The sequence below is a fragment of the Microcaecilia unicolor genome, unplaced genomic scaffold (genome assembly GCF_901765095.1).
Source record: "Microcaecilia unicolor unplaced genomic scaffold, aMicUni1.1, whole genome shotgun sequence".
Lineage (NCBI taxonomy): Eukaryota > Metazoa > Chordata > Amphibia > Gymnophiona > Siphonopidae > Microcaecilia > Microcaecilia unicolor.
The window spans coordinates 33,006-51,445 of record NW_021963329.1 but is presented as its reverse complement, the minus strand read 5'-3'; the positions used below and the strand labels follow the sequence as shown (position 1 = coordinate 51,445).

General features: G+C 43.4%; 1 protein-coding gene across 1 annotated transcript in view; it reads left to right on the top strand.

The window, feature by feature from the left end:
- LOC115459198 (eIF-2-alpha kinase activator GCN1-like) overlaps nt 1-18,440 on the top strand; it is a gene marked incomplete at both ends in the record, with an annotated part of 110,370 nt that overhangs the window by 64,371 nt on the left and 27,559 nt on the right. Inside the window, 2 exon segments of the mRNA XM_030189059.1 lie at nt 6,034-6,114; nt 9,789-9,932. Of these exon segments, the coding sequence (XP_030044919.1) occupies nt 6,034-6,114; nt 9,789-9,932 (225 nt within the window).

The window sequence follows — 18,440 nt, the reverse complement described above, 5'->3', positions numbered from 1 at the left end:
GAGCAGGCAAGGCCGCGAGTGGTGATATGTCGCCTGTTGAATTTTGCACACAAGGAGGCCATTCTCCAAGCCCTGAGACGTGATCAGGAGCTGCAATATGGAAATAAAAAAATCCTCTGCTTTCAAGACTATTCAGCGGCCGTAGCGCAACAGCGGAGGAAATTCTCACCAATTTGTAACCGGCTTTTCGCCTTAAAGATCAGATTTGCACTACAATATCCAGCTAAGTTAAGAATCACGTATCAAACTGATACAAAGATCTACACCACAGTGGAGCAAGCGCAAGCCTTTCTGAGCACGGTAGAGCCCAGATGAGCGGCAGAAGGAAATGGCACGGGAAGGCGATGGAGTGGTTATAAGGCAGGAAGAGCGGCTGAGTGGTGAACGGTGGATTTACAATTTTTTTTTCTTTTTCCTTTTGGTATTAATGACATATTTAAGGCGCAAGTGATGCTAGCCAGAGGGCGGAGAAAGGATGTGTTGGAGGAATGACGGTCCAAGCTGGAAAGGCGATGTCTTCGACGCCAAGAGAAGACTGAGAATACTTATTTTGGACATCTGGGACTTAACAGAAGTTGAGATGCGTAAGGAGTAATAGTTGGGGACTTGTTGGGGCAGGGTGGATGTTATGGAACGGTTACAGGAGGGATGGGTGGGTGAGTGGTGTTAAACGTGATGGTCTCACTTAGAGACCCAGGGGTACTATATGGGAAGTTTGGAGAAAGGGAGGGGGTTGGGGGTGGGGGGGGAAGGGGGAGGGGGGTTGGGAGCGGGAGGAAGGGGGGGGTGGGTGGGGATAGTCCTGTTTGTATGTACAAGCATTGAATGTGTATTGAGTAAGCTGTTGGGGGTAGCTCAAGAGATAGAGGGGCTGGTGGTACAATTGGCCAGGGGGGTGGAGGCTGGGACACTCCTTTGGCGCCTAATGAATATTAGAAGACAAGATGTGGATAATCGCAGAGGAGAGAATGGTGTAATATGACTACCTTGCAGATAATGACATGGAATATTGGGGGCATACACTCCCCGGTTAAGAGGCAGAAGATATTGAAAGCGCTGAATGATAAAAAGGTATCAGTAGCTTTCTTGCAAGAAACGCACCTTACGCGAGAAGAGCATGCTAAGTTGAAAACATGGTGGGTGGGAGAACTGTATGATGCTCCGGCCGTGGGAAAAAAGGGAGGAGTAGTTACCTTAATAAGAAAGGGTCTTAATGTAGAGGTGAAAAGAGTGGTTGTAGACCCCAAGGGGAGGTATGTCCTGGCTTCAGTGATTTTAGAAAGGCAGCCAATGCTGCTTTGTAATATCTATGCCCCTAATAACTATGATAAACAATTTTTTACACAAATTATTCGCAAAATACATGCATTGGGAGACGTGCCAATAGTACTAGGGGGCGATATGAATGATGTTCTCGACCCAGTTTGGGACAGATCTAAACCGACAGGGAGAGAATTGACCAGACGGGAGAGGGGAGTATCGAGGCTGTGTGCTGCCCTGGGGCTGGTTGATGGGTGGAGAACATTGCATCCCACAGAAAAAGACTTCACACACCTGTCTAGAGCCCACCAAACAATGTCTAGAATAGACTACATACTATTCTCCAGAGAATTAATGACTAAAGTGGAAGAAGTTCAGATAGGCCCCGTAGTGATTTCGGATCATGCCTGGGTTAGACTACAGATTAGGGTGGGAGAAGGGAGGCTTATCTTAGGGGCATGGCGTTTTCCTGCTTACCTATATAGAGATAGCCAATTTCTTTCTTTTTTAGTGGAGAAATGGAGGGAATTTAGTATAAATAACGAACAACACAAGACAGATCCAATTCTCTTCTGGGAGGCGGCTAAAACCGTTCTCAGGGGAGAAATAATATCTTACCTGGCCTTCAAAAAGAGGGCTAGGAACAGGGAGGTGTCTAGACTGGAAAGGCAGGTGACGGCCCTAAGGAGGCAATACGGCCAAGGACATTCCCTGCGTATTCGCAAACAGCTGCTAGAGGCGCAGCAGACTCTAAATGAACTCTTACAGGAACAGACACAGAAAGCGAGTATATATTATAAGTACCAGTTATATAGATTCGCCAACAAAAGTGGGAGGTTCCTGGCTCGGCTCACCAGTAAGAGACTTAGTGCAAAGAAAATCCTCACCATGAAAGCGGCCGACAGAGAACGGGTTAATACGGATGCCGGAATAGTTGAAGTTTTTGCGGATTTTTTCAGTCAATACGCAGCAGGAGGATTTAGTGCAACCCAGTTCCGCATATTTCCAAAGTATGGACCTACCACGGGTTTCAGAAGAGGATGCAGAGGTGTTGAATGCACCGATAGCGGTGGAAGAGGTAGATTTAGTGATCAAATGGAGTAAATTAGGGAAGGCACCGGGGCCGGATGGATTAAGGAATGAATTTTATAAAATTCTAAACACAGAGATAAGTCCGGTGCTTACGGCAGCGTTTAATGTAGTCATACAGCAAGGACAGATGCCAATACATCTCAATAGAGCGCAAATTAGTGTCCTGCCCAAACCAGGTAAGCCACCAGATAGCCCAGATTCTTACAGGCCGATCTCACTACTGAATGCTGAGTTAAAATTTTTGGCAAAAATTCTGGCTAATAGGTTAGCTAGATTCTTACCATCTTTATTAATGGACTCGCAGTTCACGTGTGGTAGGGTGGTCGGCAAGAACATGAGAAGAATATGGGCAGCATTGGAAAGGATAAGAATAGAACAGGTCCCGGCTCTGTTAATAAGTTTCGACGCTGAAAAAGCATTTGATAGAGTGGATTGGGACTTTCTGTTTGGAGTATTGAGGGCCTATGGCATCACTGGTAATTTTCTGAGGGCAGTTGGAGCTTTGTATGCAGATCCAAAGGCGCAAATATTGGCGAATGGGATGCGGTCGGACTGGTTCTCGATAAGGAGAGGTACGAGGCAGGGCTGCCCCTTATCGCCATTGCTTTTTATTCTAACCTTGGACCCATTGCTGAGAGAGATTCAAAACAATACAGATATTCGAGGAGTGACAATCCGGGACTATACCTTTAAGACAGCTGCATTTGCTGATGACTTATTGGTGTTACTTACAGAACCCAGATATTCCTTACCTTACTTGATGGAAAGTCTAGAGGAATATGGGAACTTCGCAGGATTCAGATTGAATCTTCTGAAATCGGAGGCATTGGCAAATTCCGCAGACCTTCAGCGTGAATGGGGAGACCGGTTCCCTCTAAGATGGGCGCAGGAGTCCTTCCGTTACTTGGGAATACAACTCCCAATGGATACCCGGCTGATATATGATCTTAACATAACCAAGCTGATCCAGGAAACGAAAGAGCAATTTTCCCGGTGGTCGATGCTCCCCCTGTCCCTAATGGGACGGATACAACTTTATCGAATGATAGTGTTCCCAAGATGGTTATACGTGTTACAGGCTTTACCATTAAGGCTGGTAAAACGAGAATTAATGACACTTAGGAGGCTGGTGGTTCAATTTTGCTGGGCTAGTAAAAAGCCTAAGATGAAATGGCAATATTTAATAGGGAACTGGAGACAGGGAGGCCTGGGAATACCGGATATGAGGCAGTACAATCAGGCATGTCTCCTGAAGCACCTGCGGGATTGGGTTCTAGACACAACCACATATACGGATACAGGACTGGAACGAGCATTTTTCTACCCCTGGCACTTGAAGTATTTATTACATGTTAAACGGAAAGGAAACCTGCCTGGAAGAGTTAGAGACAGTCTGCTGCTTGGACCACTATGGCATTTGTGGAGGGATTTATTACGGCGATGGGGGCAAGACCTGACTGTCAGTGCCCTGATCCCCTTAGCTGGTAATGATGATTTCACACCAGGCAGAGAAAATGTGGTGTTTCGTAGGCTTGGGGGGCAGGGGGCAGAACTGCTAGAAAGTTTTCTGCAAGAGGACGGAACCTTGACACCGGCTGCTGATTTTATGCAACGGTGCACAGGGGGGCCGGCGATGATAATGGCATATCATCAACTAGCTCATTATGTACATAGTCTGCAGAGAGAGGGGCTGACTCTACGTTTTGGGAGACAGCTGCAAGAATTTCTGGAGGGTGACGCGTTGGGCCAAGTATCAGTGTCCTGGTTTTGTAAGGAATTAGAGAAGGGACAATCAGCAAGATCAGTACAAGAGGTGGCGACAAGGTGGAGTGCAGAAGTACAGCACCAAATATTTGAACGTCACATACAACAATCAGTGAGGGGGATATCGAAGATAGTTCATAGTGCAGAACTCCAGGAATGCCAGTTTAGGGCAGTGCACAGAGCATACTTCTCACCCAGAAGGGCATTTCATGCAAAGGTTATAGAATCGGACGCCTGCATGAAATGTAAACAGGGAGGGGCAACCCTGGTGCATTGTATGTGGACATGCCGAAGCATCCGACTTTATTGGTGGGGCCTCCGCAATTTCTTGAGTAAGGTACTGAGATATCCCGTGGCCATCACCTTTGATAGAATGTTATTTAGTATTCCGGGGCAGTGGGGTATAGGTACACAAGGGGAATGATTGTTCCTGAGTAAATCTTGCATAGTGGGGAAAAAGTGTATTCTGAATCATTGGGTTAAGGACATGCCTCCCTCCCACTGGTACTGGAGGAACAAGCTCCATCAACTCATGCTCTGGGAAGCGAGAGGGGCACGATTGACACCAAAAAGACAAGGGAGATTCTTGAGTATTTGGATGAAATACATAAATGTGATATCCCCTAGAACACGCAGCCAAGTCCTTAGTGGGCTACCGTGGGGTAACGAAGGAGAACAGGAATGACAGGATCGGGGACATGCGAACAAGATGAGGGAGGGAGGGGGTAGCAAGTGTACATGAGTGGAATGCTGAAGGCCCAACTAATGGGCTCCCTAGTTGACCTACTCTACCGCAGCTATAACCATTAGAGATTGTATCCTTATAAACAATTATAGTTGACTGGGAAGTTGGTTTAAAAATAGAGAGGGAGGGAAGGGGACAGTTGTTTAAAAAGAGGGGGGGACACAAGGTTAGTTGTTAGATCAGATTTTCTTGTTTAGTAATTTCAAAGATTGATGCGAGTTGTGAATTGAGATATATATGGCAAGGCTTATTCAACTGTAGTATTTATAAAAATCATTTAAACTACAGATGGGCAGGGATAGAGGGGGGTAATCTAGTTGAAGTAACCACACGTAGATGATGATTTTTCCTCACAAAGATACTGCTATCTTAGATAGGAAGCTTGTATGTACATATTACTTACAGTGTTGGATTTAAGTAATTGGAAAAGACATTGATAACAACTGTTAAAGTTCAAGCAATGGAAAGGGGGAAGTAGATTAGGTTAGGATAAAAGCAAGTAATGAACAAGAGAGAACATTTAAATTGCATACTTTAATTAGAAGTTCATTTAATAACAAATAAATAAACACTATGCTCATAATAACACAGGATTGAAGGGGGGGGAGATTGGGGGGGAGCATAGTAGAAGTTGAGGAATTATGCATATAAGCATGTTGTGTTGTTTAAACAATCAAATCTTGAATTGTATGTTAATGTGTAACATGCTGAATAAAAAACCGTTGAAAAAAAAAATAAAAAAAACCGTTGCAGAAAAACTTTCTCTTTTCTAGTTTAAACTTATGGAAAGGCAATCTGCAGTACCATTGGGCAGCTACTTTCAAAACTGATGCTCTGGGCTCTGATTGGCCCTGGATTTCAAATCTAGCCTGAAGGTACTGGACTTTCCCCAGTCTCAACCAGGGAGTGGAGAGAGACAGAAAGATCTCTTTACTGTGGCCCTGTGAGCAGTTATATTTTATAACCTGTGAGCACCTATGTTTCCTGTACTACCCAGGTAGTAAACAAATGTTTAGATAGTTTTATAATTGATCCATATTCAGTTGCCTGTTTGCTGAGTTCACCTTTTTCTGTTCACTGTTCACTGCTAGGCGTTTTCGTGACACATGTCTTCTTGGAAGTCTTATTTTAATTTTCTCTGAAATTCTGTTTTATCTGTTTACTTGTTTCAGAATGGCCCTGATTTACTGCCTCGTAGAGACATGCTACTTTTGCTGACAAATGTGATTGGAACTGGTTCTCCACGGTTACAGGTTAGTTGTTTATCTGTTTTTGTTTTTATTTCATTCCACACCTTTGCAAAAAAAAAAAACCAAACAACAAAACACCCAAGGTCAGTTGCAATTACAATAAAAAAAAATTAAAATAATAAAATTGAACCCCCACCCACCCCATTTATTAAGTTGTGCTGTCAGCTGCGGTGCACTAATGCTGACACAGCCCATTCACTTTGAATGGACTGTGTCTTCATTGCCGCGGGGCAGCTGCTAGTGATGCTTAGTAAACAGGGGAAAACTAATAATTAAAATTAAAAAATACAATTAAAATTATAAATTAAAATTAAATAATAAAAATATAGGGCTTCTTATACAAAGCTGTGCTAGCGATTCTCCCACGTCAAATGAGAGGAAGCCCATAGGAGTTGAATGGGCTTCCTCTCATTAGCTACGTGGCTTTGTTAAAGAAGCCCAAAATTTAAAATGAAATAAAACTTAAAATAAAAATATTAAAGTTTAATGGCCATGTTTACAAAGGTGCACTAGTGTAGACACCCATAGGAATATTATACACATCTACATGGTTAGCGTGTGCTAAAAATGATAGCGCGCCTTTGTAAATAGGGCCCTAAAAATAATAATAAAAACAAAATTCAAATAAAAATGTAAAGTAAAAGAGAAAATTAAAATATTAAAATTTAAATTTAAAGAATAAAATATAAATAAAATAATATAAAAATAAACAGCCCCCCCCCCCCCCCCATTTACTAAGCCGTGCGCTAATGCAGACACAGCCCATTCACTTTGAATAGGCTGTGTTGGCATTACCGCATTGCAACTGCTAGCGTGGCTTAGTAAATGAGGTCAAATTAAGGGCTTCTTTTACAAAGCCATGCTAACAATTCCTTCATGGCAAATGAGAGGAAGCCTATTCAGTTCCTATGGGCTTCCTTTCATTTGCTGCATGCAAATAGCTTGCATGGATTTGTAAAGAAGCCCTGAAATTAAAATAAAAATATTAAAAATTAACTATTAAAATTAAATTAAAATAATAAAATGAAAGATAAAATAATAAAAATAAAGGATGTTTTAAGTTGCACTAGTGGCTCCCAGTGTGATAATGCCGACAAAGCCCATTTGAATGGGCTCTGTTGGCATTGCTGTGTGGGAACCGCTGGCGCAGCCTGATAAAAGATGCTCAAAATTAAAATTTAAAATTAAATAAAAAAAATAAAAATAAAATGTAAATAAAAATTTTAGTGTCCTGTTTACTAAGCTGAACTGTAGGCACACTAATGTTTTTAGTGCATGCTAATACTAAAGACACCCATAGAAATTTCTAGCATTAGCGCTCGTTAATTTTTAGCGGGAGCTAAAACTGATAGTGTACTTACAGCACATGGTTTAGTAAACAGGGCCCTTAAACTAAAATTGAAATTAAATTAAAATAATAAAAATAAAAGTAAAGGGCTTCTTTTACAAACCCACACTAGCAATTCTCCTGCGAGGAAATGAGGAAGCCCATAGATACTTTGACCTACTGCGCCCTATTGCACCCCATTTTTAGCATGACGGAAAATAACTTTCTTTTGTGCCAGGGGTTTTCCTGGCAGTAACGAGGCAATGCTAAGTTAGCACAGGAGCCCTTACTGCCTCCTGAATAGATGGTTGTAAGTGTTCCCCTCCGGAGACTGAGCAGCAAGCGTGCACTTACCGCACAGCCATTTCCCTTTCTTTTGCCTTTTACCTGCTGCAGTAAAAGGGGCCTCAGTGTGCGGCAAATCTAAGCACTGACGCAATTGCAGGGCCCCTTCTGCTGCGGTGTTATAAAAGGGCCTCTTAATTTTTTTAAATTAAAAATTAAGGCCCCTGTTGACAAAGCCACGCTAGCAGCTGTCAGTGCAGAACTGCCAACACAGCCCATTCACCTTCAATGGGCAGTGTCTGCATTGCCGTGCAGCTTTGTATATAGTGAGGGTAAAATAATATTTAAAAAAATTAAAAATAAAATTTTAAATTTAAATTTTATTTTTATGTTAATTTTTAATTTTAATTAAGGGGGTCTTAGGTGCGCTACCTGCTAAAAATTAGCTGGTGCTAAATGCTGATTCACCCATAGGAATATACCCCAGGAGTCTCTCACGCCGAGATTTCCACTCAGAAAGGAAAGCGTATTCCATAACATTGCGCATAACTTGATTGGTTAACAATCTAATCAGTGCTAATAATTGAATGTTAAATAATTAGCACTAATTGTCATTAATTAGAATTTACGTGCAGTACTGTCTAAGCTTATTCTGTAACTTGGTGCGCATAAATTCTAAGTCGCATACTTGAAAAGTGGGCACGGTTAAGGGTGGGTCATGGACTTTTCTAAAATCTATGCACATTGTTATAGAATACACCCACTCGGTGCCTAATCTAAGCTCAGGATTTATACCAGGTTTTAGTTGGCATAATTGACCATGACTAAATTTAGTTTTGTGGACCAGCGCTTGGTGTATTCTATATATCATGTGGAAATTTAAGCCTATTCTATAAAAGTTAGGCGTACTTTAGAGAATACGCCCAGGTGTTTTCTTTTTCAATGCAAAATTTTCAGGCGCCATATATAGATTCTAGCCAATAATTGGTGTCTCAGTGTTTAACACCAACTCATTTTTAGTGTGAGCAAAAAATGCTAGAGCACCTTAGTAAAAGTCCCCCTTTAATATTTTAATTGTTTAATTTTAATTTTTCAATATTTAATTTTTAATTTAATTTTAGTAATTTTTTATTTTAAATTTCCCCCATTTACTAAGCCGCGTGGCAATGCCAACAGGCTATTCAAAATGAATGGGTTTCGTTGGCATTAGTGAGCGGTTTTCTGAAATGGGGGGGGGGGTATTTTTTTAATTTTTAAAATTAAAGTAAAAAAAATTAAGGGCATTGTTTACTAAGCCTCGCCGTAGGTGCTGTAGTGTGTTTAGCCTATGCTAGAGACGCCCATATATTCTTATAGGTGTCTCTAGTGTTAGAACGCACTAATTTTTAGCGTGTTCTAAAAACACTAGGACACCTTAATAAAAAGGGCCCTAAACTAAATTCCAAAAATAAATGAAATAAAATAAAAACTCAGTGTAATTGTATTGTTTCTTTACAATACAGGAGGAGTGGCCTAGTGGTTAGGGTGGTGGACTTTGGTCCTGGGGAACTGAGGAACTGAGTTCGATTCCCACTTCAGGCACAGGCAGCTCCTTGTGACTCTGGGCAAGTCACTTAACCCTCCATTGCCCCATGTAAGCTGCATTGAGCCTGCCATGAGTGGGAAAGTGCGGGGTACAAATGTAACAAAAAAAAAAACAACTTGTAAGTAACAAGGAATCTACTCTTTGGACCCTCCCAGGTTGGGACTATGGGCTTCTTTACCAAGCTGCACTAGCGATTCCTGACGTCAAATGTGACGAAGCCCATTTAATTCCTATGTGTTTCATTGCATTTACCACGTGGGAATCACTACCACAGCTTAGTAAAAGGAGCCCTAGATACGGGGCTTGATGAAACTGTGGTTTAACTCAGTAATGGCAGTTCTTATGTTCTTTAATTCTAGCTTATGAAATTCTAAATTAGATACTTGTCACATATATTGCTATGATTCATGGAAAAAGGCTGCTTTTGGGAATTAAGAGTTTGTCTATCAGAATATATAATTTTTTTCCCCTGCATTTCAGGTACTGGCATCCAACACACTGACAGCCCTATGCACTAGCAGCAGTGGAGAAGATGGTTGTGCTTATGCTGAGCAGGAGGAGATTGATGTGCTGCTGCAGGCCCTGCAGTCTCCTTGTTCAAATGTTCGAGATGCATCTCTTAGGGTGAAGAACCTTTTTTTTTTTTCCCCCTTCCTTGAACTATCCATGTTAAACATACAAACACATACAAACACATAGTATGAGGATGAGATAAGGTCCATTCAGTCTCCCTAATTTCATTTGTTAAAGTTCATTTATCTATATTATCTATAAAATGGTCTCTGCAGTAAACAATGTACATTAATGGCATTAGGATGCACTCTTAGTAATGACCCCATAGTTGTTTTTCATGTTGTTATCTTTGTTGCTAGTTATTAGTCTCTTTCCTCCCCTAGACTAGTAGTGTTTTCCCCTTACCATTCAATCTCAGTTGTCTTACCTGCTGTTGGTCATGGTTATATGTCTTTTCTCCCCATAAGTCTGAATAGCTGGGTTTTGTTCTTCCCCTTTCAGTTTCAGACCAATACACCAATGGTCTTACTTTTCTTAAGAATATAAGATAACGCAGGCTGCGCCATACCAAGGTCAGAAGTACCCAGCAGATCCTAAACAGTAGGGTGATTTTTAGTGATAAGTGATGGCTTCACATTATTTATTTGACTAATAATTTTTTATGGAACTCATGGCCTCCAGGAACTTTTCCAAGCCTCTTTTGAATCCTGCTACATTAATTACCTTGATCATGTCCTCTGGTGACAGATTCCACAGTTTAATTATGTGTTGCATGAAAAAATATTAGTTAAAATTATGTTCTGATCTTTAATTTCATAGCATGTCTTCTTGTTTTTGTGGTGGTTGCCAGGTTAAATAGTTGTTCCACCCAACGTTTTGTTTTTGGTATCTCTAAATTTAGTTTTTTTTAATTTTTTAATGAGAAAGACAAAATACAAGTGATATAGAGAAACAGTAAAGCGAAGTTACTCGTAACAGGTGTTTCCAAGGACAGCAGGACACATTCTCACATATGGGTGACGTCATCTGACGGAGCCCTGATGCTGATGATACCCAGCATACTGTATCTTTAAGAAGCCTTTGGGAGTGTCCTCCCACTCAGTGTGAGCAAGCGGGACCAGCAGTACAATGGCATAGCTAAAGGAATACATCTCCAAGGGGAGGAGGGAGGGAGTTTGAGAATACCTGTCCTGCTGTCCTCAGAGAGCACCTGCCACAGGTGAGTAACTTCCCTTTCTCTGAGAACAAGCAATACCGTGTTTCTTAGCTACCAGGCTCACTGTCACGAAATATCTAGCCACCCGCCCTGGTTTACCCCACAGCCACTTAAGAGGATCTATCATCAGTACAGCTCAGGTCCGCCTGCACCTGCCGCTTGTGCTCCACGCTAGCACTCTCCTACTACTACTACTATTTAGCATTTCTATAGCGCTACAAGGCGTACGCAGCGCTGCACAAACATAGAAGAAAGACAGTCCCTGCTCAAAGAGCTTACAATCTAATAGACAAAAAATAAATAAAGTAAGCAAATCAATTAATGTGAACGGGAAGGAAGAGAGGAGGGTAGGTGGAGGCGAGTGGTTACAAGTGGTTACGAGTCAAAAGCAATGTTAAAGAGGTGGGCTTTCAGTCTAGATTTAAAGGTGGCCAAGGATGGGGCAAGACGTAGGGGCTCAGGAAGTTTATTCCAGGCGTAGGGTGCAGCGAGACAGAAGGCGCGAAGTCTAGCGTTGGCAGTAGTGGAGAAGGGAACTGATAAGAAGGATTTATCCATGGAGCGGAGTGCACGGGAAGGGGTGTAGGGAAGGACGAGTGTGGAGAGATACTGGGGAGCAGCAGAGTGAGTACATTTATAGGTTAGTAGAAGAAGTTTGAACAGGATGCGAAAACGGATAGGGAGCCAGTGAAGGGTCTTGAGGAGAGGGGTAGTATGATTAAAGCGACCCTGGCGGAAGACGAGACAGGCAGCAGAGTTTTGAACCGACTGGAGAGGGGAGAGGTGACTTAAGTGGGAGGCCAGCAAGAAGCAGATTGCAGTAGTCTAAACGAGAGGTGACAAGGGTGTGGATGAGGGTTTTGGTAGAGTGCTCGGAAAGAAAGGGGTGGATTTTACGGATGTTGTAAAGAAAGAAACGACAGGTCTTGGCAATCTGCTGGATATGAGCAGAGAAGGAGAGAGAAGAGTCAAAGATGACCCCAAGGTTTCGAGCTGAGGAGACAGGGAGAATGAGAGAGCCATCAACAGAAATAGAAAACGGGGGGAGCGTTTGCCTCTGGATCACAATTGCTTCTGGGCGAATCTCCTGCTCGTAAATTACCCCCAGTGATTTCTAGGTTACTGGAGCCACACTCCCAGTGGTCCCACAGTTCCCAGAAAGTACTCACAGACCCAACACACAAACCACTAGGATTCTTTATCAGTCCAGACAAAAAGGGCAAACAAACAATTATGTTTTTTCTCTTTAAAAATTTTGAACAGTGGAACAAAATAGTGCAATTGGGAAAAACAATAACAGGTAATTGAAATAAGGATCAATCATAACACTAACTAAACAGTTGCATACTTCCTAGAAAGTACCTGGGGAGATCAGGACATATATCTGTTCACACAGCTTCAGCGAAAGAGATCTCTCTCTCCTGCTCCCGGGCTGAAACTGAAGCAACAGCCAGAATCTGCTCGGTAATTTCAAACTCCAGGCCAAACAGAGCACAGTCAATAAGTTTTAAATGTGTACTGCTGCTTGCTTCCTGGTTGTGTTAAAGAAAAAGACTATTCAGTTCCCTATAACAGCTTTACAGCAAAGAAACACCACCTGCTGGCCAAATAGGAGAAATACACTTCAGAACATAATTGGTGCAGGAAAATATCCAATACAGTTTACAGGCTTAAAACACACTGTTTCTTCACACCCACCAAAAAGAACAGACAATAGGGACTTGAAACTGAACTAAAGAATAAACTTGTGTAATTGCAGCCTGGAACAGAATAAAACAACCGGTGTAGGAGAGTGGAGTTGGATTCTAGACTCTAAACAAGTTCTTCAGAACTGTCTGACCAAACCGACTGTCGCACTAGGCATGCTGCTCAAGGCAGAAATGTAATATGAATGTATGGACTGATGTCCATGTTGCAGCTTTATCAGTCTCCTCAGTGGAGCTTGATCTCGTCTACTGACGCAGCCATGTCTCTGACATTATAAGCTGTGTCATGACCCTCAAGAGTTAGCCCAGCCTGAGCATAAGTAAATGAGATGCAATCTGCTAGCCAATTGGATAATGTGCATTTACCAATGACTGCCTCCATTCTATTTGGGTCAAAAGAAAAAACAACTGGATAAGGACTGTCTTATGGGCTTTAGGCCATGCCAGATAAAAAGCCAAGGCTCGCTTGCAGTCCAAGGTGTGCAGTGTGCTCTCGCCAGGATGGGCATGAGGCTTTGGGAAGAATGGTGGCAGGATGATTGATTAAGGTGGAACTTGGGGGAATCTTGTGATGAAAGCACAGTGAGTGGAGGCCCGATTGAGGAACTCCCAGGAATTTCTCCTAAAAAGACAAACTTACCTTCTTACAACATTTATCTCAGTCCTGATTAGATCGTAAGCTCTTTCGATCAGGGACTGTCTCTTCATGTTCAAGTGTACAATGCTGTGTACTTCTAGTAGTGCTATAGAAATGATTAGTAGTAGTAGTTTTTCTGGTTAGAATTTGCTTCTGGAACATTTTAGCATGTATCAGATTTGAACATATGCTGATCAGCTCACAGAAATGGCAGGGAAACTTCTGCAGAGCTTGAAGGATAAGGACCACCAGGTTGAGGACAAAATGACACCTGATTCCCCCACTACCCATGGTGACACTGCAAGAAGAAACAGTATGGAAACTGATCTGAAGCGTGGCAGAGATCCTGCAGGATAAATTATCCAAGTTACAATCGACAGTAGGTGACATAAAATGCTTTCTAGAAGCCCAATGGTTTTGATTACAGCAAGTAGAAGATCGCATGGCATATAGAGGACCGAATAGCCTCCGCGGAAGCCAGGCTGCACACGGAGGACACTGCACACGTTGGAGGACAGATGTAAGGTCCTCACTGACCAATATGGAGGACCAAGAAAACCGTGCCAGAAGGAACAATATACTTCTGATGAGGGTCACAGAATCTGTCAAGGATAGTAAGCTTGATGACCTTGCTGGAATCCTGGTTACCAGAACAATTGGGGATTCCAACTGTGGAGCTCCTCATCAAAGTGGAAAGGGTTCATCAACTAGGGGGTACGGTACTGCAAGAGGGCTGACTAAGAACTCATAGCTAGAATACTGAACTTTGTGGATAAAACACACATTATGGCAGCGTACCGGAAAAAGAGGGAGCTAATATGTGATGGGAAACTGTTGTACTTATTCCAAGATTACGCTATTCAAGTAACAGCGGTTAGCTTATCTGGGTTTTAAAAAGGTTTTGGACAAATTCCTGGAGGAAAAGTCTTTAGTTTGCTATTGAGACAGACATGGGAAGCAACTGCTTACCCTGGGATTTTTAGTATGGAGTGTGCCATGATGTGGGTTTCTGCCAGGTACTTGTGACCTGGCTTGGCCACTGTTTGGAAAACAAGATACTGGGCTAGATGGACCATTGTTCTGACTCAGTATGGCTACTCTTATGTTCTTATATTAAGTGGCAGAAAAGAGAATAGTGATGACACCCTATTGCATAGTATTCTAGCAGAAGAGCATTAAGTTCTCTTTGCAATATCCATCGAAAGTTCGCCTTTATCATCATAAGCAGCACTTTTTTGACAAATCACAAGATCTGAAAGCTTTCCTGGAGAAACTACTCACTACTTAATGATCTGATCATCTGGAATCCATTGTGCATAGAAGTGGCTATTGTTACTTGATGCTATGCAAATCTGTGAGGAACTGGTATTGGATATTGGGATCGGTGGCCCTATGCACAAGAGAATTAGCATCGTACTTTGATTCAGTTTGTATATTCGATTTCATGTGTATAATATTCTTTTTTTCTTTTTTAACTCTTGACTTTGCATCCTGGGCTGACCACCATTCCATCTGCCCTTGGAGCCCTCTTGCAATATAGCCTGCAAGATGGAGCTTTATATTGATGCTCATTCATATTCTTGAGTGGTCATAGATGCTTCTTGTCACGAAATGCATAGCCTCCCGCCTGGGGCTAACCCAGCACAGCTCAGGTCTGCCTGCATCTGGGCATGTGCTCTACACTAGCACCCTCCTCCCACCGACTGGGTTACAACTGCCTCTGGGCGAGTCTCCCGTTGTCAAGTTATCCCTGGTGATTTCTAGGTTACTGGGGCCACACTCCCAGTGGTCCCACAGTTCCTAGAAAGCACTCACAGACCCAACACACAAACCACCAGGTTTCTTAGGCAGTCCAGACAAGCAGAGTCAATCTAAAAAAAAAAAAGGTTTATAGTCATAAAGATATTGAAGAGTGAACTATAGAAACAGGTGGACAATAACAGGTAATTGAATAAGGATCAATTATAAAACTGTCTAAACATTTTGTCACTACCTGGATAGTGCCTGGGAAGTACAGGAAATATAACTGCTCACAGGGTCTCAGTAAAAAGAGGTCTTTCTTTCTCTGCTTCTAAACTGGAGAAAAATTCAGTATTTCCAGTCTAAATTTGAGCTCCTGAGCCAATCAGAACCCAGATCAACATTTTTTTAAAAGTAGCTGGCCATTTCACTGCAGGGTTACTTCCTCTTTATGTTAAACTATAGAAGGAAGTCATTTCTCTGTAACAGCTTTAAACATAAAACATGCACCACCTGCTGGCTAAACTAGAGAAATACACTTCATGACATCTCTCTATATAAAACGCACCTCCAACGTTCGAATGAAGCCTCTGTTAGCCAAAAGTGAAGGGGGTGAGATCGCATTGTGTCTGCCCCGCCCACGCGTCAAACGTGATGACGTCGAGGGCGGAGCAATGACACTCATCCAATCACAACGCTCGGCAGCGAAGCGTCAGGGAAGGAGGCGGCGCTCCCAACGTCTAGCCTTCCCTTCGCTGTGTTCCGCCTTCTTCTGACGTCAAGGATGACGTCAAAAGAAGGCGGAACACAGCGAAGGGAAACCTAGACGTCGGGAGCACCGCCTCCTTCCCTGACGCTTCGCTGCCGGAACCGCCACGGAGGTATATTTAAAAACAAGAAAAAAAAAAATAAAAACCATGTTGGGGGGAGCGAAGAGGGTGGCCACAAAAGAAAAACAATGGGAGCGGGAGGGCAGGGGAGAAACGACACCATGGATGCGAAGGGGGGGGGGGAAGAAGAGGGCGGCCCAGGCTGGGACATGGGAGAGAGAGGAGCATGGATGCAAGGGGGGGTCATGGAAGGGAGACAGGGGACTTGCTGGAAAAGGATGAATGGAGGCGGCAGGGGACAGAGGAGCATGGATGGGCATGGATTGGGAGGGCAGGGCTCAGGGAGAGAGGGCAATTGCTGGAAAGGGATGAATGGAGGGGGCAGGGGACAGAGGAGCATGGATGGGCATGGATTGGGAGGGCAGGACTCAGGGAGAGAGGGAAATTGCTGGATAGGGATGAATAGAGGGGACAGATGGGCATGGATGGATATGGATTGCAGGGCAGGCCTCAGGGAGACAGGGCAATTGCTGGATAGGGAAAAATGGAGGGGCCAGGTGACAGATGAGCATGGATTGGAAGGGCAGGACTCAGGGAGACGGGAATTGTTGAATAGGGATGAATGGAGGGGACAGATGGCCATGGATGGATATGGATTGCAGGACAGGCCTCAGGCAGAGAGGGGAAATGCTGGATAGGGAAAAATGGAGGGGCCAGGTGACAGATGAGCATGGATGGGCATGGATTGGAAGGGCAGGACTCAGGGAGAGGGGAATTGCTGGATAGGGATGAATGGAGGGCACAGATGGGCATGGATGCATATGGATTGCAGGGCGGGCCTCAGGCAGAGAGGGGAATTGCTGGATAGGGATGAATGGAGGGGCCAGGTGAAAGAGGAGCATGGATTGGAAGGGCAGGACTCAGGGAGAGGGGAATTGCTGGATAGGGATGAATGGAGGGGACAGATGGCCATGGATGGATATGGATTGCAGGGCAGGCCTCAGGCAGAGAGGGGAAATGCTGGATAGGGAAAAATGCAGGGGCCAGGTGACAAAGGAGCATGGATGGGCATGGATTGGAAGGGCAGGACTCATGGAGAGGGGAATTGCTGGATAGGGATGAATGGAGGGGACAGATGGCCATGGATGCATATGGATTGCAGGGCAGGCCTCAGGGAGACAGCGGAATTGCTGGATAGGGATGAATGGAGGGGCCAGGTGACAGAGGAGCATGGATTGGACTCACACTTTCACTCTGACTCTCAAACACTCACTCTCACATACACTCTCCCAAACACACACACTCCGAGGAAAACCTTGCTAGCGCCCGTTTCATTTGTGTCAGAAACGGGCCTTTTTTACTAGTATTCTTATAATTCACATGCTGGAAAATTCACCATTTCATCACACAATGAATCAATCAAAACACAAAAATCTGAGGCAAGCAGTGCTCCAAAACATAATTGTGTGCTTCTCAGGAATTCCCAACTCTCTAGGAAGCAGTTCTTCCCTTAAAGACACAGGCTGTACTAGGCACCGTGTACAATGTGAGTTAAATTAATTAAATTATATCTTAGTCAACTCCGCAGTAGGAAGAAGATTCAAAACACAGATCTGGAAATAAAGCACCCTTATTGAACAATCAATTTCAGCATAAAAAACACAAAGCTAAAGAACAGTTATAAGTTCAGGAGGAGGACAGAAATATAGCTACTTATAAGGAGCTACAGCTCTGCAAGTGAAAGGGAAGGACAACCAACTAATTTTGAACATGCAGTTCTTATTAGTTTTCAAAATTAAATTAGTTCTTAACAGCTTATTGGTGTGAGAGATTAATACAGTTATTTAAGAATAATTTTCTTGCACTTTGGGGGGACTGAACTAACATGGCCATCGATAAGGGAGTCTGCTAGGAGTGCTGCATGCCACTTAGTTGGTTATATTTTTGTACCTTAGATTACTGCAGCTTTGCTGTTTTTCTTTCTTTGTGAGCATGCCAAAGTGAAAGGGGAAACTTAAATAACTTCTCCCCCTCCCCCCCACCAAAAAATAAATTGGGAACTTCTTCGCTGCGGCAAACCTCCAAAGCAGTTTATGCTTGTCCTTCGAGTCGTGGGCGTTTCCACTGTGCTTGAGGCAGAAAGGGCCCCAAGATGGGGAGCGATTACTTGCTCAGTCCTTTTGGATGTGTAACGCCTCCTAACCTGTGGATGGCTGAAGGCTTGGAGCACATCTCTCAATAGGTGATACCATTGTTGGCTCTGCGATGGAGAAGTGAACCCTCACACCACCCATGCAGCAGAATATGACTGCCTCGGGTAAAGGTCTGGTGTCAGATTTGGAGGAAAGCCAGCATTATCTCCCTGCAGCAGTTGTTGTACAACCAGAAGTGTCTTTGCCCACGACTCAGGAGATATTATCTGAAGAGTTTATGCTGTGTGCAGTAACTTTACAACTGCTGGTAAGAGCACATGAAATATCACTGGGTTCT